Genomic DNA, 21905 nt, shown 5'->3' with positions numbered 1-21905 from the left:
TTTTTTGCGGTACGCGGGCCTCTCACTGTTGTGGCCTCTCCCATTGCGGAGCACAGGCTCCGGACACGCAGGCTCAGCGGCCATGGCTCACGGGCCCAGACGCTCCGCGGCATGTGGGATCCTCCCGGACCGGGGCACGAACCCGTGTCCCCTGCATCGGCAGGCGCACTCTCAACCACTGCGCCACCAGGGAAGCCCTCCCTGACCCTTCTTAGTCCTTTGATATATTCATCTGAGCCTCCTCTTCTTTCCCCCCAGGAGGGGAGTTAGCTCGTCAGAGAGAGCTGTCCCTTTTCTTCTAATCAGGATTTCCTGTCACGGGGAACCACTCAGAGCTGCTTGAATCAAGACAGGGAGACACTCCAGCGATCTGTGTCGGTAAAGGTGGAGTGAATGTGAATGGCTGGCTGCTGTCCGGGCTCCTGGGGCCACCTCCTCTCCTTGGAGAGGAGCTCCCAGCTCTGGCTGGACCTCCATCAGAGGAGATCCCACAACCCTGCTCAGCGGCTCGTGTGTGTGTGTGTGTGTGTGTGTGTGTGTGTGTGTGTGTGTGTGTGTGTGTGAGAGAGAGAGAGGAGAGAGAGAGAGAGAGAGAGAGAGAGAGAGAGAGAGAGAGAGAGAGGGAGAGATCTGCAAGGGTCTCAGTTGATATGTGCCGAATCCCAGAGTGCTTGCCTTCCCCTGCCTTGTTCTTTCCTGTCATTCTCCAGCCTCACAACACCACCCCCACCCACCCCCCCTGCCCCCCGGCTCCACACCCTTCCCCACCCCCAACCCGGTCCTCTCAGCTCGCAGGCCCGGCAGCTTAGCTGAAGACAATGCTGAGGCAATTAATAGAGCCTTTTGAGGACTTGTCACTAGAAAGCTCTTTAACTCAGCCACCTGAATTGGGGCCCCAGGCATGTGACAGGGATGGGGGAGGGGTGCCAGGGACACCAGGGCAGCTGCCTGGGTGGGGACAGAGGCATAGCAGAGAAACAGGGTCAGGAGGCCTGTGCATTATGGGGACATAGGAGTGGCCATTGTTTTTCACTGTTTCTGGTTCGTCTCTTCCTAGAATTTTCCTCTGGCTGACCGGCTGCAGAACCAAGGCCTGAGAGGTGAGCTTCCAAACGAGAAACCTGCTGAGTACGTGGACCGTCACAGGAAAGGTGTTCCTCTACGGTGTGGGCACCTTAGAGAGGGGACATTGTACGTGTTAGGGATAGAGTGGGAGGGGGGCGGCGGGTACCTACCCCAACACTGTGCTTCCATTGGCGCTGGGGAGCTGGCCAGGAAAGGGGCAAGAGCTACACAGCGGGAGGAGAGGAAGAGGAGGGAAGAGGGGCCTGGATCTCCAGGCCTGTCCTTGCCTGTCTCTTGACTCCATGGTGTCTCTCACACAACAATCATTGTCTGTAGCCAATCCAGGCAGGGGCAGCAGAGGCCCGGATGCTGAGATAGGCCCTGTCTCCAACTGTGTGTAGTTTAAGTGTGCACGTGTGGGCTCGCTCTCTCTTGAACCGGCCCTGGCTTTGGTCCTCTTCAGGTCCTCTGGCCGCCACTAGAGGGCGGCAGCGAACATAGCCAGGTCAGGGGAACTTGAGCTGCAGGGTCCCGCGCTGCCCAGCCTCTTCATTCCACGCTTCCCCGCCCTTCTGAGCACCTGGGGATGCTCAGGCCCCAGCCAGATAACCACTGGGACCACAGAACCAACTAAAGCCAGTCCCCAGCCTTGGGTGCAGTGAAGGTGTAAGTGTGTGAGAATGTGAGAAGGTTAGCTAGTGAAGATGCTGAAGGGGACCAGAGGTGAAGAGAGGGGGCCAAAGCCAGAACCCTGATGTGTATTCATTAGCTCCTATAAGGATAAAGGTAGAGGGATACAAGGAAGAGCCAGGGGACCAGGCAGCCTGCAGGGAGATAAAGCAGGGCCCAGTCCACGACCAGGCAGGCAGAATCACCCTGACAGCAGGTTAGTTAAAGAGACCAGAGAAAACCACGTGGGTCTGGAGCCAGACTGTCCAGATTCAAACCCCAGCTCCTCCAAGTACTAGCTGTGTGACCTTAGATAAGGTATTGAACCTCTCTGAGCCTCGGTTTCTCATCTGTGAAATGGAGACAGTAATAGCATTATGTCCTATGCTAGATGTGAGGGTTAAATGGGTTAAAACATACAAATCACTCAGAACAGTGTCTGGCACAGAGTAAGAACACTACATGTGCACTTATAGAAACTATAAATAGAAACAAAAGGAAATGATTGTTTTATGAGGAAGAGATCCACATGATGTTGAAAGAGCTAGTTTCCCTAGAACATCATCATGAGATGTATGGGAACTGATCCCCACACACGTGGAAATCAAATGGTAACATGTGAGCTTGTGAATCAGTAAAAGTTAAAGGAGTAACACTGGTATAAGTGTATGTAGTTACTGAGTTCTGTCAATATGTAAATCAACAAACCTTTGAATCTACAAATCTTTTCACTCTTGAGTTCCTTGAATTGCGCATGGGAGCCCTTCTGCTTCACCCCATCCCTCCTTCAAGAGAGTTTGTTTTTTTTCATCCTGGTGACCTCCTGCCTAAGCACAGGTCCCAAAGAGCCTTCATGAGCCCTGCCCACCCCCCTTCTTGGGAAATCATGGTCTCTTCCTGCTGTCCAGAGGAAACATGAATCCTCAGCCTTGGTCCCCGGGGCCAGTTTTGGCTCTGAGACTGTGGGGAAGTAAAAATGCCCAGCTCTGGAATAACAGTCCTGGGTCAGCCATCTGAATGCCCTTAACATTTTCCAGCCTCAAGTTTCCCTTATCTACAATTCTGGGGAGGAGTGGGAGAATACTTTTATATTTTCCTTCCTCCTTGGCAGGATAACGTTTAGGTAAAACTAAGACGAACTGAGATTTTATTGTGCTTCTACTCACTGATGCTTCTGTGTCTCAAATCCAAACTCCCCAACAGAAAAGACCTAACCACGAAGCTCCCCTATTGGGCCATTCAGGGGTGGCCAGGTCACGTGATCCAAGGTTAGCTGACTTACCTGTAAGGCGCCACATGCTTTTCTCACAAAGGGACTGATTAACACGACAGACAATTTGAGACATCCTAGCAGGTCCAGCATACTATAAACATTTAAATTTTAAACTGAATTCATGAATAGGTAATACATTTACATATATTTATGTAGTTCAGTGCTTTAAGGATATAAAAAGGAATATGGAGGAAATGCCCTCTCTTACTCTTGAACCCCACTCTTTCTCTTCCTAGGAGGCAAGCAAAGTTACCATTTTTTAATGGACTCTTCCAGAGATATTCCATACAAAGAAATATCTGTGCAGATTCTTTTGCTTTTTTCAAAAGAGGATCCTCCTCTATGGGTACATAAAGAACATCCTCAATTGTTTTTATGGCTCTGCTTTATAATGTACCAAAACGTACTTGTCCAGTTTCCTAATAATGAACATTTAGGTGGTTTTCAGTCTCTCCCGGTGCTATAATGAAGAGCCTTGTAAATAAGCACACAGTCTTTTTTTTGTTTTTGGCCGCATCCTATGGCGGCACAAGGAACTTCCCCTTCTCTGACCAGGGATTGAACCCGCACCCACTGCACCCCCTGCAGTGGAAGTGTGGAGTCTTAACCACCGGACCACTAGGGAAGTCCAAGCACACAGTCATTTAAGGTCCCACTTCTCCTTATATGCAGCCCTCAGAAATTCTTAACCAGGGGTGTGGGGACCCCTAAGAAGTCAGCAGATATAAAATTCAGGGAGACAAACTGAAGGACTCTAGAAAGTTGGAAGGGAAAAAGTTTCCCTCTTTATTTACACTAAGGTCTAAATGAAATTTAACATTTCCTTCCATTATGAATGCAGGCAACAAACTCACAGTAGTTGGCAGTATCTGTGACTTTCTCTTCTTATATGATTGAAGATATTTTGAAAATATTTATACTCGTCCCTCCTTTGTCATTGTGGTAGTAAAGGAAAACTGTTTCTTTACTCACCACACTTCTGACACCAAATGTGTGGGGTTTTTCTCCACATCAATCAATTTTCCGACTCTCTGGGCACCAACTGGGTGTCCTATCATTTTATTCAATTCTGAGACTATCTACCTGGACTTATCATCAGACTCCACAGCTTTAAGACCCTAGTCCCACAACACTGCCTTCAATTCAGATTCCAGTCACAGTCATGGGTCCCTGTGGTACCATACTTCTGTCTTACTTGGCTACAAAATTGGGGGTTCCCACATACCTCCCCTCAGGTTCGATGATTTGCTACAATGGCTCACCAAACTCGGAAATATTTACTTAGTTTACCAGTTCATCATAAAGGATATTATAAAGGACATGATGAACAGCCAGAGAAGAGGTGAGGTCTGGAAGGGTTGAGCCCAGGAACTTCTGTCCTTGTGGAGTTGGGGTGTACCACCCACCCAGCATGTGGATGTATTCACCATTCCGAACCCTATGGTTTCGAGATTTTCATGGAGGCTTCCTCATGATTGTTAACTCAATCTCCAGTGCCTCTCCCCTACCTGGAGAATGGAGGGTAGGATTGGAAGTTCCAAGCTTCTAGGGCATTCCCTGGTGGTCCAGTGATTAGGACTCCTCGTTCTCACTGCTGATGGCCCTGGTTCGATCCTTGGTCCGGGAACTAAAATCCCACGAGTCACACAGTGCGGCCAAAAAAGAAACAGTTCCAAGCTTCCAATCTGGTGACCAGCCCCCTTACTGAAGCTAACCAGGAGCCCACCAAGAGTCACCTCATTAGAACAGAAGATGCTCCTATCACCCAGGAAATTCCGAGGAATTTAGGAGTTCTGTGTCAGGAACTGGGGGCAGAGACCAAATATATGTTTCTTATTATGTCACTGGGAGGTAGTTATTAGACTTTCTGTTAGATTGGGTTATGTTATGCTTTAATAAAGAAACATATATATTATATCACGCAGTTTTCTAAAAAAATTTTTGATATCTGTATTTCAGTGTAATTTCTTTGCTTTGTAATCTTATGTATTTTTTAATCGTGGTAAACTATACATAACATAAAATTTACCATTTGAACCATTTAAAATGTACAGAACAGTGGCATTAGGTACATTCACAATGTCATGCAATCATCACTACCAGCCATCTCCAGAACTCTTCCATCTTCCCAAACTGAAACTGTGTACCCATCAAACAATAACTCCCTATTGCCCTGTCTCCCACCCTCCCCCAACCAACCACCATTCTACTTTCTGTCTCTATGCATTTGACTATTCTAGATACCTCCGATGAGTGGACTCGTACAATATTTGTCCTTTTGCGTCTGGCTTCTTTCACTTAGCATGATGTCCTCAAGGTTCACCCATGTTGTAGCATGCGTCAGAATTTCATGTCTTTCAAGGCTGAATAATATTCCATGGCATGCACGTACCATTTTGTTTATCCATTCATCTGTTGTTTTGAGTTGTTTCTGCCTTTTGACTATTGTGAATAATGCTGCTATGAACACGCATGTGCAAATATTTCTTTGAATCCCTGCTTTCAGTACTTTTGGGTATATACCCAGGAGTGGAATTTCTTGATAGCATGGTAATCCTATATTTAATTTTTTTGAGGAATATGTGTTTATTTTTATACATGAAAAATATTCTGAGATAAGAAACATACCAGGGGCCCATTACACATTATTTTGGCTTGCCTGTCTCAGCCACCAGATGGGGGACTTCTTGACAAGGGCTGCCCTGCTCCTTGGGGCCCCTCAGTTAGCTCTTCCAGAGGTGTAGTAAATGCATTCAGCGCCTAATGGGCGAAGTCAACAGAGAGGGAGAGTTAGGCTTGAGAATGACTAATCAAAGGTACCCCAATTCCTACCTGTTCCTAGATGTACAATAACCTGACGCAAAGTAACCTTCCTAGGCCCTGGCTTCCCATCCATAAAATGATCTACATCATCGGATTAATTTCCATCATGAACCTACAGCCTAGCTTTTAGCATAGTGCCTGGCACACGTTAAGCACTCAACAATTTTGTTCCTGTTACCTGCGGGAGCAAAAGAAAGCCCTGGGCAACCTGCCTGGAGGCTTCTGGCCCGAGGTTGCTGGGGAGGAGTCGGGCGGCCCTCCCCTACCCTGGACCACCCTCCAGGCTGGCGCAGGAGTGCACAGGGAGGGGCCGGAGGCTACGTTCCAAGCTCCGGTACTAGCGCCGCGTCCCCGCGCCTCAGGACCGTCCCGCCTTCCCCAGGGTTGCATCGCCGACCGTCCCCTCCTTGCATCCTCGGGAGCCCGGAGGTCCGCGGGCGCGCGCCGGTCTGGGCAGCAGCGGTTGGCCCTCCGCGCCGGCTGGGGGCGTTAGTCCGGACCTGGCTGGGAGCGGTGCTCGGGCCAGGCTGCTCTCGGCGGCGGCGCACGACCGTCCGCGGGGCGGGGACGCGGCGGCGGTGGCGGCGGCTTCGTGTTGCCGGAACCCGAGCGCGCAGGCCCGTCCCGGCGGGCGGGCGGCCGGGGCGGGGGCGCCATGTGGTTCATGTATGTGCTGAGCTGGCTGTCGCTCTTCATCCAGGTGGCCTTCATCACGCTGGCCGTCGGTGAGAGTGCGCGACCCCGGCCCGCGCGGGCTCCAGCTCCGGCATCTGTGCTCGCCGCGGGGGGGTGGGGGTCGCATCACGAGGGCGCCGGAGAGAGCCGGGAGACCCCCCCCGCCCGGTCCTTCCGGCCTTCGCATCTCGCTTCCTGCCCCGCCTGGTCCTGCCCCTCCTCCTGACCCCAGTAGCCTAGCCTGACCTCTGGTCCTTCCAGGAGTCACAGAGTCCGCCCCAGCGGTGCCCGGGGGAGGCTGACTCAAGTGCCCCTTGCCCGCGCACGGCCAACCGCTGCCGCGCCCTCCATCGCGGGGCCGGCCGCACCGAACTTTTCCCAGACACCTACCCCCGCCCTTTCGCCTCGGGCCCTTGGTGCTTCCCATTCACTCTGACTTTGACCGGCTTTCCCCTTTTGTCTAGTTCTTACTTTTGATCTCAGCTGAGACTTCACCTCCTCCGGGAAGCCCTCCGTATGGGGTTTGACTTGTCCTACTAGGATTGTCTGACTCCCCTTCCCACTCAACACCCCCCACCCCCGCAAAGCTGGTCAGGGAAGGGACCTCGTCTGTCTCGTACTGTACTCAGCTCTCAGCCCAGCACCTGGCGCATACTGAATGCCAACGGATATTTATTGAATGAGTGAAAGAAATTCCCTTTTATGGGCCAGAGGTTAGGTTTGTGCCGAGGCATCAAATACAGGTTTACATTCACTTTTATGAAATCTCTCCTTAGTTGCCCTGACAAAGTTTTACTTCCAACTTGGGAGGGTAACACACGGATTGTTTGGTTTGTTCCTTACCTAATGGAGTCATGAAAGGTTGAGTGGAATCCAGCTGCAGAGAGAGGGGTGATCGGCATGGCAGGAGTGACCCTGGCTAATGTTCTCCCTGCTTGCTTCCCCCCGCCAGCGGCCGGACTCTATTACCTGGCAGAATTGATAGAAGAATACACAGTGGCCACCAGCAGGATCATAAAATACATGATCTGGGTAAGTGGCAGTTTTCCCCAGGATCCCCCTCACTCTTGCCCTCCCTCAAAAGGAGGAAGTGGGGAAAGTTTGGCCTGGGTGATGAGACCTCTGTCCTTGCTGTTTCCTGAGGGTACCACCCCCTACCTCCCTGCCCTGTACCTTGTCCCCTGGGTCTGCTCTCCTGGGCCTAGGTCTTCCTTGGCCTCCTTCCCCAAGTGGCATCGCCTCACTGCGGGCCTCGTTCTTGGTTCCTTAAGGCGAGAGCTGAGTGCCCATTCTCTGTTGACAGGACTGTGGCTTTGCCTTTGTTTGACCGCCTTCAGTGGTCTTAGCCCCTTCCAATGCTTACAGCATTTAGAACTGAGAGGAACCTTAAGGATAGTTTTGAGTACTTGTTCATTGCCGTCTTTGTAACTGGATCAAGTGACTTGTTCTAAGAGGGAGACACCTTCCCTGCCCCAGGCTCTGCCCTGCTCAGGGCTCGTGGAAGGCTTCTCTTCCTGAAGACACAATCCTTGCCGTTGATGTCCAAGCCACAGGAGTGACTGCTGGTGGATAGATTTCTGCAGCTGCAGGAAAGGCTGGGGAGGGGCTGGGGGCACATTTGGAAAGGACGAGCCCAGTGCCTCTCAAGTCACCTGCTGTCAGCAGCCACTTCCACTTTGGGAATGGCCTGGGGTAGGGAGTTAGTGGTGGAGACAAGACCATAGCTCTCAGCTCTGGGTTCAGAGGCCCAGCTCATGGGTGTTGGTACAGGAATTAGACCTTCATTCAACCAACTGCCTGCCTTTTGTTGAGCACTGACAGCTGTAAGTCCTTCAGAACAATGTGTTTCAAACTGCAGGAAGGATTCATTATTGGGTTGTGCAGTCAATTCAGTAGATCCTTATCAGCATTAAAAAAAAGGAATGGGAAAGACTAGAATTGAAATCTGAACTTTGATCATGTATATGTACATGTGTTGGGGTCACAGTGTAAACTATTTTTTGTTACTGTGGGTTGCTGTCAAACAAACTTTGAGATTAAAAAGTGCTGCCCTTCGGGAGCTGAGAGACTAGCTGGGGAGGTCAGACTGTGGCTGTGAAACAAGGAGAGACTGAAACATGAACAGAGTGTTGCCCTGAGTAGGCTGGGGGTTAGTGAGTACAGAAAGGCTGCCTGGAAGAAGCTCCCCGCACTGTGTGCCTCTGGTTGTTTTCAGTTCTCCACAGCTGTGCTGATTGGCCTCTACGTTTTTGAGCGCTTCCCCACCTACATGATTGGTGTGGGCCTCTTCACCAACCTTGTCTACTTTGGCCTTCTCCAGACCTTCCCCTTCATCATGCTGACCTCGCCTAACTTCATCCTGTCGTGCGGTGAGAGGGGACATAGTTGGGGAGGCAGCTGAGTGGGTTGGACGTGCCCAGCTCAGTCTAGGGCACTGAAGGGGATATAAAGAAAAGAGGCAAACCACTGAGGTCCTCCAGGAGGCCAGGCTGATTGGAGGTTGGGGTTCTCACACATGAGGAGCCTATAGCCCGCGTTGGCTCTAGTGACTAGAATTTGGGGGGCTGGGATACTCAGAAAGGGAGGGCTTTCCTAGGGAGGTGAGTTTGACAAAGGGTTTGAGAAGGGAAAAGAGGTGGGTTGGCTGAGCAGTTATAGCCCCTAGGAAACCACTTGGCCAGGAAAAGCCCAAAACCTTTCCCTGGCCTGCAGGCAGCTCCCCATCCAGTCCTCTGGCCCAAAGTCATGACTAAGACGAGCCTCCTGGGGCTCTGGGGCTCCCTGCAGACAGCTGCCTTGGGGTTGACAGACCCCAGTGTTTGGAGGACCCTGGCCTTCCTGCCTTTGCTCTGCCACCAGTTTCTGACCCTGGGGAGTCATTTCCCCTCTCTGGCCTTAGCTTCTCCATCTGTTCAACGATGTTTAGGAGACTCATTTGGCACATAGGTGCTATAGTTATTCTCGGAAAAGGTTCTAGACAGTATCTGGTTACCGGAATTGCCTTTTCTCCCTTTAATCATTACTAGTCATCATAGCCTTTGGTCAAGATACCAGATTGATTGGGGTTTCTTAGAGCTGCTCTTCTATTTCTGTGAGAGAATCTGGAAAGAGAATGTTATTCACAAGGAGGGCAGTGTTAAAGCCAGGACTGAGTGCCTTGGTGTGATTCCACCAAAGCATGTGTTCTGCGGGGATTGGTGTGAGGAGTCCTTCCCTGGAGACCAGGCTCCTCTTGCGTCTTCCCAGGGGGGAGGGCGCTCCCCAATCCCCCCACCCCTTGGGGAACTCCCTTGGCTTCCCTTTGTCACTCCCCTGACTTGCCCTCTAGATGCCTGGGAGAGTTTTTCTGAAGATCTGTGGGTGTCAGGTACCATCCTATCTTCCAGTATGCCCTTGCCCTAGAGCGTGGCTAGGAGCGGTAGAGCTGTGGTTCTCTGCCTTAGAAGGGGAGAGGCAAGAGAGGAGAAAAGAGGAAAGACTTCGTGGCAATTGCCTGTGAGGTGTATGTGAGGGGTGTTGGGTGTGAGGGGATGCCTTGTTCTGGTGCCTGCCCTTCACCTCACCGTGGGAACCGGCAGGAATGCCTGTCTGGGAGCAATGAGTCCCCAGGATCTCTCTCTGAATTTGGCTGCATGCTAAGGAGGTGGTGGGATCCAGAACCAGTTCACCCCAGTGAACCTTATCCTGAGGACGGACCCCACCCCCAGAATTTTGAGGAACCCTAAGATCGCACTGCAAACTGTCTAGCAAACTGTGCCCTTTCATTCCTGAGGAGTGAGAGCCTCCTCCCTGCTGCCCTGTCTGGAGTGGACTCCTTGGGAGCGTGTGCTCTGCACGCCCGTGACATCCTCGCACGCAGCCCTGCAGAGCTCTCTTCAGGACTCACGGCCGCTAAAGACCAGGTCAATTGGCACCGTGCTTTGGAGTGTGTAGCGCTGGAGTCTCATTTTTATACTATTCAAAGAGTGTTTTACCTACTTCTAATTGGATTCATGAGTGCCCTCTGCAGCGGGCAGGTGGGGGGGCTAGTTCTTCCATTCTAACAGACGAGAAACTGGGTTCTGGAGAGTAGTGCACTTGGCACGGAGCCATACCCTGAGCTGGGTGTGAGGTCAGGACTAAGTCTCGGCTTCCAACCTCCAGGGCCTTGTGAAGGTTGAAAGTCTGCTTTATGTTATCCGCCCCAGAATAAATGACTGTTCATTCCCTCAACAGGGCTAGTGGTGGTGAATCATTACCTAGCGTTTCAGTTTTTTGCAGAGGAATATTATCCCTTCTCAGAGGTAAGAAGTATTCAGTACGTCATCAAACTACTAACCGGGACAGAGCGAGTAAAAGGGACTTGCGTGATTTCTTTGTGAACTTGGCTATGATTTGAAACTGAATTTATTCAGGGATGACACGTTTTAAAAAAAATGGTATAGATGATTTTAGAAAGCAGTGAGGATGAGGAGCAGGGACCCCTTTGGCTGAGGTGGGGAGGACACTGCTGTCTCCCAGTGAGTCCTTTGGGGCTCCCAGCATCCCAGCCTAACATCCTAAGGTCAGGAAGGGGCGGTGGGGTGGCCTGGTTTGACACAGACCTCACAGGGCAGGGGTGGGCCGCAACCCTGAACCTTGCTACCCCAGTTTGAACCCCTGGGGAAGAACGAGGTCACTTCTCTAGGGAACATGGGTCATTCATGGTTTTGCCCTCCATCTGCCTCCTTCGTTCAGAGTTGCTTGTCCTAGTGACCACGATTTGGGGATTGTGGCCATGCAGTCATCTTTGGTCTCCACCTTTCCCCACTGAATTTTCTCCATGTCTGGGGGTGTCCTGTCTCTGCTTCCCGGGCCCTGGTCCCTTTCAGAGATCAAGTGTGGGGCACGCTTGACTGCTTTTCTAAGATACATGGTGAGCACACCTGGCACAGCCTTGGCATCTCCAGGGGCACCCTCATCTCAGTGTCTCTGTTGCCAGGTCCTGGCCTATTTCACTTTCTGTCTGTGGATAATCCCGTTTGCATTCTTTGTGTCGCTGTCGGCTGGGGAGAACGTCCTGCCCTCCACCATGCAGCCCGGAGGTGAGAAGGGGTTTGTAAGGTGGGAGGCATGGTGGGAGGATGCCAGGAAGGCCTGAGTTACTGGGGGAGCTGGAGCCCGTGATGGAGACACTTGGACTCTGGGTGGGCAGAGCTGCGCGCGCACACACACACACGCGCGCGCACACACACACACACACACACCCCACACACACACACACACACACCCCCCACACACACACACCCCCTACCTCCCTGCCTGTGTCTCCACAGATGACGTGGTGTCCAATTACTTCACCAAAGGCAAGCGGGGCAAACGCTTAGGGATCCTGGTTGTCTTCTCCTTCATCAAAGAGGCCATTCTACCCAGTCGGCAGAAGATGTACTGAACTTCTACGGAGGGGATGCTGGGGCAAGATCAGGAGAGTCAGGCCCCTGGGCCTCTGCAGTAGGTGGGGGCCAGGAGCTGGAAGGCACCATCCCCCAGCCCTGGCCCTCCTTCCCTTGACTCCCCCAGAAGTCCCCGTCCCCACCATCCTCAGGAGGCTCAGCTTGGCTCAGATCTGATGCTGCCAGAGGCTGAGAACTCAGAGGGCACCAGGGAGGATGCGGTGCCTGCTTAGCCAGGAGGCCGTGGTCCACCTGGGTGTGCAGAAGCTGAGCTCCTGTGGCCCTCCCGCCCCCTCCTGTGATGGGTCCGGAGGTCTGGCTCAGCCAGGGCAGGCAGGGCAGGGGCCGTGAAGCTGGAGAGCAGACAGTGATAACTGCTATGGGCAGATGGCCATGGGGAGGGGCCGTGGCTTAGCACTTGCAAGAGAAAGTTTTTGCTGTTGAACTGTGATTTCTGTCCAAGTGCTGATTCCCGTTTGAATAAAGATTCTAGGTGGCCCTGTTTGCCTTAATACCCTGAAAGTTCATCTTCCTTTCTTCCTGCTGACCTTCCGCCTGGCCTGGCTTTTCTGCGCCAGGGGCTCCTTTTCTGGGTTTGGGTCTTGCCTTTCCGAAGGGACTGTTCTTGTGGCCCTTAGTGGGAAGGGGACAGAGATGAGGAGCCGAGCCTGGAGTGGGAGGTGGGGGAGTGGGGATGGATGCAGCCTTTCTTAATCCCCTTCTCTCTCCTTCCATCTCTTCTTTCCTCAGGGCTCCGTGACTGTCAGATTGCAGGCAGAGAGGGGATGTGTGGGACTGGGTTAGATTTTTCAGGAGAACATGTACAGTATCCTATTTATAAGTCTTCCCCTAGGGAAGAGGAGTGGTTTCTGGCTGAATTCTATCTCAGGCTCGAGGAGAAACAGATTAAAAATTGGCTTCCTGGCAGCCTGGGCTACAGCCTGTTTTGTAAGAAACAGGGCTGGTGAGACTCTAAGAGCACACAAGGGCTGGCCTTCTCTTCTGAGTGGTCTTGGCTCCTGGGGAGGTGATCAGTCTTCTAAAAAGGCAGGCCAGGTCCTGGGCACAGGCCAGCATTTGTTGACCTTGCATTCCAACTACAGTGCCTTACAAGTACTCAGCAGTACATACGCGAATGAAGTCCCCACGAGAGCCATTACCGGACATGTCCTATACCTCAAAGCAAAGCAGACAGGTGCAGAGATGGACTGCACACATGTGGTACGTTTCAGCCACAGGGAAGACCTCTGTGCTTGAAAATCTTACCTCTACATCCTGCCTCAAGTCCCACCATGGCCCTTCATTTCCTTGGGTTTAGCATTTCCCTTTCCTGGGGAAAGGAAAGGCCAGCACATTTTGGCCTTCTCTCAGTGGCACTGAGATTGCCAGGCCCTTTTGTCCTATGCAGACAAGGGAGGACAAGGTGGAGGACCCTGGAGGCCAGTGTCCTGACTGCTGGCCAGCAGCTGGCCTTGCTCTCCCTTGCTGTCCATGTCTTTGTTTCTCACCCCAGTGGTGTGGCTTTGCCCTCCATTCACTCCAGTGCCAGTGTTCTGGGGGTTGCCAGTGGCCTTGTGCTAAGTCCAGCGGACCCTCTTCATATCTCCTCTTTCTGGATCTGTGCAGCATCAGGCAGGGCTCGTCACCCCCAGCGTCCCGAGCACCTCTGTGGCTGGTTCTCCCTCTGGCTGCTCCTTTTCGGGTCCTGTGCAGGCCCCTCCACTCACCTCCTGCGCGGTGGGTTTTCTCAGGGTTTGGTCGTGGGTTCCCTGGAGGAGCCCATCCGTGCTGATGGTTTCAAGGAATTGAGAGCTGACAGCCAGACCCAGCATCCCTCTCGGTCCTCTGAACCACAGTTCTGCTGCCTTTGGGCACACAGACAACTCTAACGGCCCAGATAGCACTTGGTGCCGCCCTTTGCAACCTGCCTTTTTTGGGTACCTGCCTTGGCTCCAAGATCACTCAGGAGCCCGACCAGAAACCTTTCTCTTTCGGCCCTGACATCCAATCTCTAACAACTGTCAAGTTTACCTTCTTAACATCTCTTGATTTGAGCGCCACTCCCACTGTCAGCAGCTTTCACCTGGAGTATTGTGACAGCCTCCTTCCACTTCTCTGTCCCACAGCCAGAGTTGTCTTTCTAATGCATGGTTGATCCAGTCACTCCCTGGCTTACAACCTTCCATGGCTCCCCCTTGTCAGGATAAAGTCCAGACCCCTTAGCATGGCTTGGGAGGCTCGTGGTGTCCCGGTTCTTGCTCGCCTCTCTGGCCTCATCACTTGCCACCTTGCATTTTGATTTTCAGCCTCCTGTATCCAGAGATGCCACCTTAATTCCCTTTCTTCTGCTCGCCTGAGTACCTTCTCTGTCAGTTCTCAACTTAGATTTCACTTCCTCCAAGGAACTTTGAATGTCCCCTCTCCCTCCATCACACCACACAGATCACTCTGGGCTTAACTTGCCTGCTTACTGGTTTATCTCCCCATTAGACTGTAAGCTCCTTGAGGGCAGGGATTGTCCTTCAGTTTTTGTATCAACCATGCCTAGCTTGGCACCTGGCACATAGAAAGTACTCAATAAATGTTTGTTTAATGAATGATTTGTAGTGGTGTGTACAGGGGATAGCGGGGGACCCAGGATAGCTTCCTGGAGAAAGTACAAGTGCTTTCAGTCTCAAACTGAAGCCATAGGTCCTCCCTCCCTTCTCCAGAAAGGCTGCCTGTGCCTCCCTGTACTGCAGAAACCCCAGTGGCAGCTGGGAATGAAGGATGGCAGCCCATAGTGGCAGGGAAGCCAATGGCAGGGTGACACATCAGCTCTCTTCCTCCCTGTTCTGGATCTGGAGATGCAGAGTGAGGCTTAGAACCTGCAGCAGGAAGGACTTAATATGAACAAGAGGCAGAATTTCCCAGTGGTCCCTCATCCTGGAATCCTTGTCCCTGGTGAGCTGTTGGGTGTGAGGAGGGAAAATGGGGACACCAAAGTGTCACTTTTACAATGGTAGGGCCCAGGATAGAGAAGGATCCCCACTCTGAGCCTTGGGCTATTGCCCTAACTTGGACCTCCTGGGGGGGTCCAAGAGATTCCTTTGTGGAGAGAAGGGAGACCGGGGAGCTGGGTTTTGTCGGGGAGGGGGCTCCGATCCTTGAGCTTGGGGGTGGGCAGCCTGTGGGCACTCCCCCTTCCTCCCCATCCGTACAGAATCACCACACCTCAGCCTTCACTGGGCAGCCTCCAGTCGGGAGGCTACCAAAATAAGTTTAAGTGGGGGGTGGTTTGGGGGAGGGCAGAGTCGGGAGCCCTTGATGGGCCCGCACAGCTGCCAGGAAGCCTTCGTCAAACGTCTCTCGCAGGTTCATGCTCAGAGTGTCGGTCCAGAAGGTGCCATCACCCAGGCGCCGCTTCCGGGGCACCTCTCTCATGGTGACAGAACAGAAGCCCTGGGGCACCTCCATCCTGCACGGCTGCGCCGACGGGTACAGCTCACGGATTATCACCTCTAAAGGCAGACGGGGCACAGGCACCACCTGGTTGCCGGCCACCGTGCGCAGGAGCGCACCGCCGTGCCCGTCGGACCTCACCTCGAGGAAGCAGGGGAAGTCGTGCTCCGGCCTGGGGTCGGGATGCACGCCCAGGCGGATGCCCTGCGGGTAGCCGATCGGGGCGGTGGGGGACCTGACAGGGTTGTTGCTGCGATTCCACACCTTGGGCCGCCTGACCATGGGCTGCTTGCAGGTGGGTGTAGGCATCACCGAGGGCTGACTGGGCTGCAGTGTCTGTCGCAGGCTCGCCTCTCGGGAGGGGTAGAAGCTCTTGGGAGGCCACAGTGCCCCGTGCTTGGGGGTCTTGAAGAGCACAGTGGCCTGGGGTGGAGGACGGGGCTCTCCCTGAGTGTTGCGGATCAGGGATTGGCCTTGGGGCAGCAGCTTGCGATGGAGCCACTTCTTGAAGTCAGCTTCTCTCAGAATTTGGTGCTCTTTCTGCAATATCAGAAGGCACAAGATAGTTCTGGAGGGCTTCTCCCCCTGTGCTTCTGTGGAAGGAGTCCCTGTGGCTGCAGCCCTGGAAACCTCAGGTTTCTGACTGAGTAGATACCTTCCTGCCTCCGGGAAGCCCGGAGTCTGATGAGAGAAACCCCTGCCTGTGGGAGCCCTTGTTCTGATGGGGAGACAGCCACTGCCTGGAGGGGGCCCCTGGGCTCATGGGACAGACAGAGCCTTTCCCATAGGAGAGACCTCCAATCTGATGGAGATACAGCCCCTGCCCTATGGAAAAACTTGAGTCTTAATGGGGGAGACCAGCCTCCACCCCCACTAAGGGAGTTCCCAGTCTGATGGTGGAGACATGTCCTGTCCTAAGAGAGTCTCTGGGTTGATGATGGGGAAAAAGGCAAATGAATGATGCAGACTTATCCTTGACCCTGGAAGGAGAAAGCAGAAAAGTTTGGAAGGCTAGGAACTGGATGGAGCTAATCTGGGCAGGCTTCTTGGAAGTGGTGGGCCTTGAGTGGTCAGTGTAGGGAGAGAGACAGATTTGGCTGGCTCTCCAGGCTGGGTGGTGATGCTCTCTGTCCTTGCCTCCACTAGAGCTGAACCTTCAACTCGTTGTCACAGAACCGACCCCTTCCCCCCTCCCCATCTCAGTGTCTCACTTCCCAGACTGTTGCTAAGCAGTCAGGTGGTTTGGAGATTGACCCAGCTTCAGATGTAGGCTCTGATTAGGCTAAGCCAATCATAATAATTCCATCAGCCTCGCCCCAGACCTAAGTCAGTCAACACATGGCTTTCTTTTAGCTCTAGGGATTGGAACAAGAATGGACACATGATCCAGTTGAGGCCAATAAGAGATAAGGGGAGATCTTCAAGGGGCTTCTGAGAAATCTTAGAGCCACAGGAACAGATGGGCTTTGCCTCCTCTGGATACATACATGACTATGAAGGCTGGATGACACTGACAACGGAGGGTAGGACGGGGAAATTTGGCAAAGAACGCAGCTGGAACAGAGCTGGAGTACTGGATTTTGCCAGCCCCGAAGCCCTCCCAACTCCTGGATCCACTTAGGATTCCCAGCATCTTCTTTTGGGGTTTTCTGGTTCTTACATCCTATGTAGTTACACCTGCTTAAAATCCTTTATTCTTCTTTTCTGTCCCAGCTGAGGTCTGACATTGATCTGGGCCCCTGCCGTGTCTCTAGCTTGTCAGTCTCCAGCTCACATCTGATCCCCTGGCTGTACTGAATTTGCACTTCTTGACAAACTCCATGCTCTCGTGTGCCCCTATGCCTCTCCACAGGGCTCTCTGTTCCTTCTAGGAACAGAGAAAGGTTAGTCCTTTCCTGATTCTTCATATGGCCAACTGCTACCCACCTTTAAAGAGTCCTCTTTTTTTTTTTTTTTGCGGTATGTGGGTCTGTCACTGTTGTGGCCTCTCCCGTTGCGGAGCACAGGCTCCAGATGCGCAGGCTCAGTGGCCATGGCTCACGGGCCCAGCCGCTCCGTGGCATGTGGGATCTTCCCGGACCGGGGCACGAACCCGTGTCCCCCGCATCGGCAGGCGGACTCTCAACCACTGCGCCACCAGGGAAGCCCTAAAGAGTCCTCTTGAGCATTACCCCTTCGGCACCCTCCTGGAGCCCTCCTCCTCAGAGGAGGGGGCGAGGGAGGCTCTTTCTGGATGGGACCACTTCTAGCCACTCTTCTAACTCACTGCGCATGTGGGTCCCTGCCTCCTCTGCTCACATGCCTGGATGGCCGGTGCCCCTGCCCGTCCCACTGGCCCTACCCCTTACTTGATACTCAGTCAGGTAGTCCTCCTCCATGAGGGCCAGCTGGTTCTTGAGCCTCTTCAGTTTCCCCATCTCATGGGCAAAGTCCTTCTTGTCCTGTTTCCACATGGCATCCTTCAAGAACCTGGTGCAGAGGCGGGGGGATGTCATTCCCCGGTGACTGAGCTTCGCCCTGGGCAGGGAAGACTGGCTGCTGCTGAGGGCCTGGGTGGGAGTGGGCAGAGCTGCCAGAGATTGCATGAGCAAGATGACCCATCCCCACTGCCCGAGGCCCCTCTGGCTAAAGCGTCTGATGGATCACCACCCTTCTGCTGAGAAGCTGGGACCTCACGGCAGTGCTAAACCCCAGGGGTGAGGCCCTGTGGAGAGCCCTGGGAATAACATCTTGGGGAGAGGCCCCCTCTGCAGACTCATCCCCAGACCCTCCTCTTACATGCTCAGCTCTGGGTGAGGGCCCTGGGGAAGGCTGACAGGCAGGGTTGGTTCTCACAGCCTCACCGGGCACAGATGCGGTGGTTCCATATTTTGCAGTAGTCGATGGGCTTGCAGCCCATGGCATCTTGGGCATGAACATTGGCACCTTTCTGCACCAGGACCTTCACACAGCTCAGCAGGCCCTCGCGGGCTGCCAGGTGCAGGGGTGTGGAGCCGTTGCAGGATTGACTGTGGAGGGCCCCGCCGGGGAGGGGGAGGAGGGCAGAAAGGAAGGACGAAGGGCATCTGCCTGTCAGATAGGTGAGCCAACCGGCTTCCCGGCCTGCTCTGCCACCAGTCCACTGGGTGACCCTGGCATGTCCCTTCTCCTCTCTGTACCTCAGTTTCTTCAACTGTAGAAGGAGGGTTTGGACTAAATGAACAGCAGAAGTCTGATTATGGGGTTTGTGACCGTGAGGAAATGCTAGAAGGAGAGCTGGTTGGCTGGAGCTCAGAGACCACTAACCTCATCTCCTCTGAAACCACTCAGCCCTCCTGCCCCTTCCCCACACCTAGCCATGGCCCACAAGGCCTGCATGGCCGGGGCCCTGCTCCCTCCCCAACTTTGTCCTCTGACTTTGCCCCACTCTCTCCCAACATGGCCTTTACACCTCTGCCTGGAACACTTTTCCTTGGCTCTGCTAGGCTGGCTCACCTCCCCGTTCTCTCCTTAGAGGTAACTGCTCTGCCCGCTTTACTCACCACCCCATCACCCTGTTTATACCCTTCATAACCGCTTACCACACTCTGTCATTTTGTTCATTTATTAGTTTGCTAATGGGCTGTCTGCTCCTGCACTAGCGTATCAGCTTTACGAGGGCAGGGACCATTGCTGTATGTTCACCACTGTGTTCCTCAACTCTGGCCCAGCGCTTAGCACATTACATGCTGGATAAGTATTTTGAATGAATGCCATCTCCTGTATGCCGTCCATGCACTTTCCATGCATTTTCTCAATTATCACAATAGTCTCACGTGATAAGCACTGTCATTCCCCCAAATTTCAGTTGAAGACACTGAGGCAGTAGTTCCCAAACTCTGCTGCAAATGAGAAATAGCTGAGGATCTTTTGAGCCTTCCAGAGTCCAGGCCACACCTCAGACCAATTAAATGACAACCTTTGGATTGGAACACAGGCATTGGTATTTTTGAAGCTCCCCAGGTGATTCCAGGGTACAGACAGGTTTGGGAACCAGAGCACTGAGGCTTAGGGTTGAGTGACTCGACTGAGGTTTTTCTGTCTGGTAGCAGGTAGCAAAGCTGGGACATGAACTAGGTCTGTCCTCTCCCAAAATCTCTTAACCATGACACCACGTGGGCTCTCTGACTGTTCATGTGGGACTCCATCCTTGTCACCCCACAGCCCCTCTGCCTGTCCTGCTTGGATCTGCCCGCCTGGAAGTGGGGTTCTTATCTGCCCAGCCTCCAAGCCACTCTCCCCTCATAGGCTGGACTCACGTGTTGAGGGCCGCCCCTTGCTTAATCAGACAGTGAATGCAGGGGAGGGCCATGGTCTTGGTGTCATTGTGGATGACAAGGTGTAGAGGTGTCTGGCCATTGTTGGTGGGCAGGTCCGCGGGAAACTTGTACTCCTCTACCAAGACTTGCAGGCATGCAAGCTTGCCGCTCTGGGCTGCAAAGTGGATGGCAGTGAAACCCTGTGGGGGCCAGAGGAAGCAGGAAGAGGCTGAGCAGGACTGGCACCCCCAGGGTCCACAACCTAACCTAGAGAGCAATTTCTTGGGGTTACCCTCCCCCTCTTCTCTGTGCCCCCGGAGAATCGCACGTAACCCCTTTCCCACTCCCGTATCGCTCCCCCTTCCTCGCTCCCCCAAAATAGCCTTCCAGACGGTCGGAAGGTGAATTAGGACCATCTACCTAGAAAAGGACATCTCCGGATGCTCCACTGTCCCTCTTCGGAGCTCTCTGTGGGGTGGAGACGATTTCGGTCCCCGCCCCTGAGCTCCGAGGCCTTACCTTGTCATCGGCCGGGATTTCCGCACGGTGCCGATTTAGACAGAACCGCAACCATTCCAGGTTGCCCAGCGAGGCCGCGAACAGCTCGTGGTAGCTCCCGATCGCCCTCTGGTCCCGCACCAGGTAACTACTACGTACGGAGCTCTCTGTGGGGTGGAGACGACTTCGGTCCCCGCCCCTGAGCTCCGAGGCCTTACCTTGTCATCGGCCGGGATTTCCGCACGGTGCCGATTTAGACAGAACCGCAACCATTCCAGGTTGCCCAGCGAGGCCGCGAACAGCTCGTGGTAGCTCCCGATCGCCCTCTGGTCCCGCACCTCGCCTAGACTCACGGAGCTAGAGCGGGCGCGGGGAGGAAGGCGGGAGTGAGCCGGGCAGCGGCGGCCCGCGGGGCCCGCGCGGGCCAGGCCCCCAGGTGCACGAAGGCCTTTCTGGAGGCCGGGCCAGGGCGCGCTGCGCGGCAGGGCAGTGGGGACGCGACCGTCGTCGAGGGTCCCGGGCACCGCTCAGGAGGCGAGCCTGACCCGGCCGACCCCCGCCGCTCCACGCCCGGCCGCTCGGGGAGGCCCGAGCGGTTTCCCGCGCCCCGACGCCCGCCCACCCGCTCCCAGGCCCACGTGGGCCGCCGGGCCGCCGAGTCGCCGCAGCTGGCTGACGCCTTCTCCGCCAGCCTCATGGGGACGACCCCTGAGAGGCGCCGCCGCCCGCGGGGTGCCGCCCGCCCGCCAAGGTTCCAGCTCGCGTTCCTGGGGGCGGGCGGGCGCTCTCGGGCGAGGGTCGCGGTGTCGGCCGCGCTCGCCTCCTCGGCCCCGGCGCCGCCCAGCCCTCCACCCCACCCCCGCGGCCCAGTCGTCCTGGAGACTCGACATCGCACACACCCCACACTGAAAGACGCGTAGCTTTTGTTTACGATTATAAAATTGGTTAAGTGCTGATTGTAAAAAGCAGAAAGGACAATGAAGATATTAAAAATCAATCCCACCACCCACAGAAATCACGGTCTATTACTCTATGTGTATGCATATTGTATACGTTTTTGTGCCTCTTTTCATTCAGCGCTAAATTATGAGCTAGCTTCCACTGTCAGTCTACATAACGTGTATTATGACGCAACCAGAGCCCAACATCGTGATGGATGCGCTGTCAATTTCACATGTGCTGCAGAAAACCAAATGGCTCATTTCTGGTTGTTTTCTTAGGATGGATTCCTGGGAGTAGAATCACTAAGTGAAAGGGAATGAACATTTTTTAGCTCTTGATATATGTTTCCAAACTGCCCTCCAGCAAGGTTTTATATTCCCTTTACACTTCCACCTGAAGTGAAACAGGTGCACTGTAAATCAGCCAGGTGGCTTTGGTCAAGTAGCCAAGCAATAAATGTTGCTTGAACTAGCGTTGAGTGTTACTGAACCATCTACATTCTCACCCCTTCTCAAGGGAAACAGGCCCCAAGTTTATCAGAGGGCTACTGAGGCCCCAGGGTCGACTCTAGGCTTATCTGGCCACACCACCCACTTCTAAGGACCTTCTCCCTCTGCGCTGGACTTCCCAGTGTTTCCCTTGGGTAGGTCTATGATGGAGGGGGGAGGGTCTATTATGACCACAGTGACCTGCAAGGAGAGACAAAAATGCAGATTCTCCAACCAGAAGGACCTGTCCCCCTTTCCAGGGAAACCTTTTGTAGCCCACTTGCCTTCCAATCCCAGTGGTCAGAAGGAGTCAGCACCTCTCCTGAGCACCTTGAAAACCGGC

General features: G+C 53.8%; 2 protein-coding genes across 2 annotated transcripts; one reads left to right on the top strand and one right to left on the bottom strand.

The window, feature by feature from the left end:
• Nucleotides 1–6394: 6394 nt before the first annotated feature.
• On the top strand, nt 6395–14513 carry TEX261 (testis expressed 261). The gene is made up of 6 exons (XM_024133576.3): nt 6395–6555; nt 7458–7537; nt 8721–8874; nt 10721–10788; nt 11466–11568; nt 11800–14513. The coding sequence occupies exons 1-6, from the start codon at nt 6486–6488 to the stop codon at nt 11913–11915; spliced, it is 591 nt and encodes a 196-aa protein (XP_023989344.1). The 5' UTR covers nt 6395–6485; the 3' UTR covers nt 11916–14513.
• Nucleotides 14514–15177: 664 nt separating this feature from the next.
• On the bottom strand, nt 15178–20829 carry ANKRD53 (ankyrin repeat domain 53). The gene is made up of 6 exons (XM_024133509.1): nt 20678–20829; nt 20351–20489; nt 19635–19834; nt 18201–18365; nt 17706–17826; nt 15178–15897 (listed from the first exon to the last, which is right to left on the bottom strand). The coding sequence occupies exons 1-6, from the start codon at nt 20827–20829 to the stop codon at nt 15178–15180; spliced, it is 1497 nt and encodes a 498-aa protein (XP_023989277.1).
• Between the last annotated feature and the right edge of the window lie 1076 nt (nt 20830–21905).

Source organism: Physeter macrocephalus, chromosome 12 (assembly GCF_002837175.3).
Source record: "Physeter macrocephalus isolate SW-GA chromosome 12, ASM283717v5, whole genome shotgun sequence".
NCBI lineage: Eukaryota > Metazoa > Chordata > Mammalia > Artiodactyla > Physeteridae > Physeter > Physeter macrocephalus.
Note: the sequence above shows the minus strand (reverse complement) of the source record. Positions and strands in the feature narration are given on the sequence as shown.

Bases quoted from the DNA above. Each gene is read 5' to 3' on its own strand.
- TEX261 (XM_024133576.3), top strand. From the start codon at position 6,486: ATGTGGTTCATGTATGTGCTGAGCTGGCTGTCGCTCTTCATCCAGGTG. The intron at 8,875-10,720 runs GTGAGAGGGGAC...TTCCCTCAACAG, and splicing joins TAACTTCATCCTGTCGTGCG to GGCTAGTGGTGGTGAATCAT. The intron at 10,789-11,465 runs GTAAGAAGTATT...CTCTGTTGCCAG, and splicing joins AATATTATCCCTTCTCAGAG to GTCCTGGCCTATTTCACTTT.
- ANKRD53 (XM_024133509.1), bottom strand. From the start codon at position 20,829: ATGAGGCTGGCGGAGAAGGCGTCAGCCAGCTGCGGCGACTCGGCGGCC. The intron at 17,827-18,200 runs GTGAGGCTGTGA...CCTCTGCACCAG, and splicing joins AACCACCGCATCTGTGCCCG to GTTCTTGAAGGATGCCATGT. The intron at 15,898-17,705 runs GTAAGGGGTAGG...CTGATATTGCAG, and splicing joins ACTACCTGACTGAGTATCAA to AAAGAGCACCAAATTCTGAG.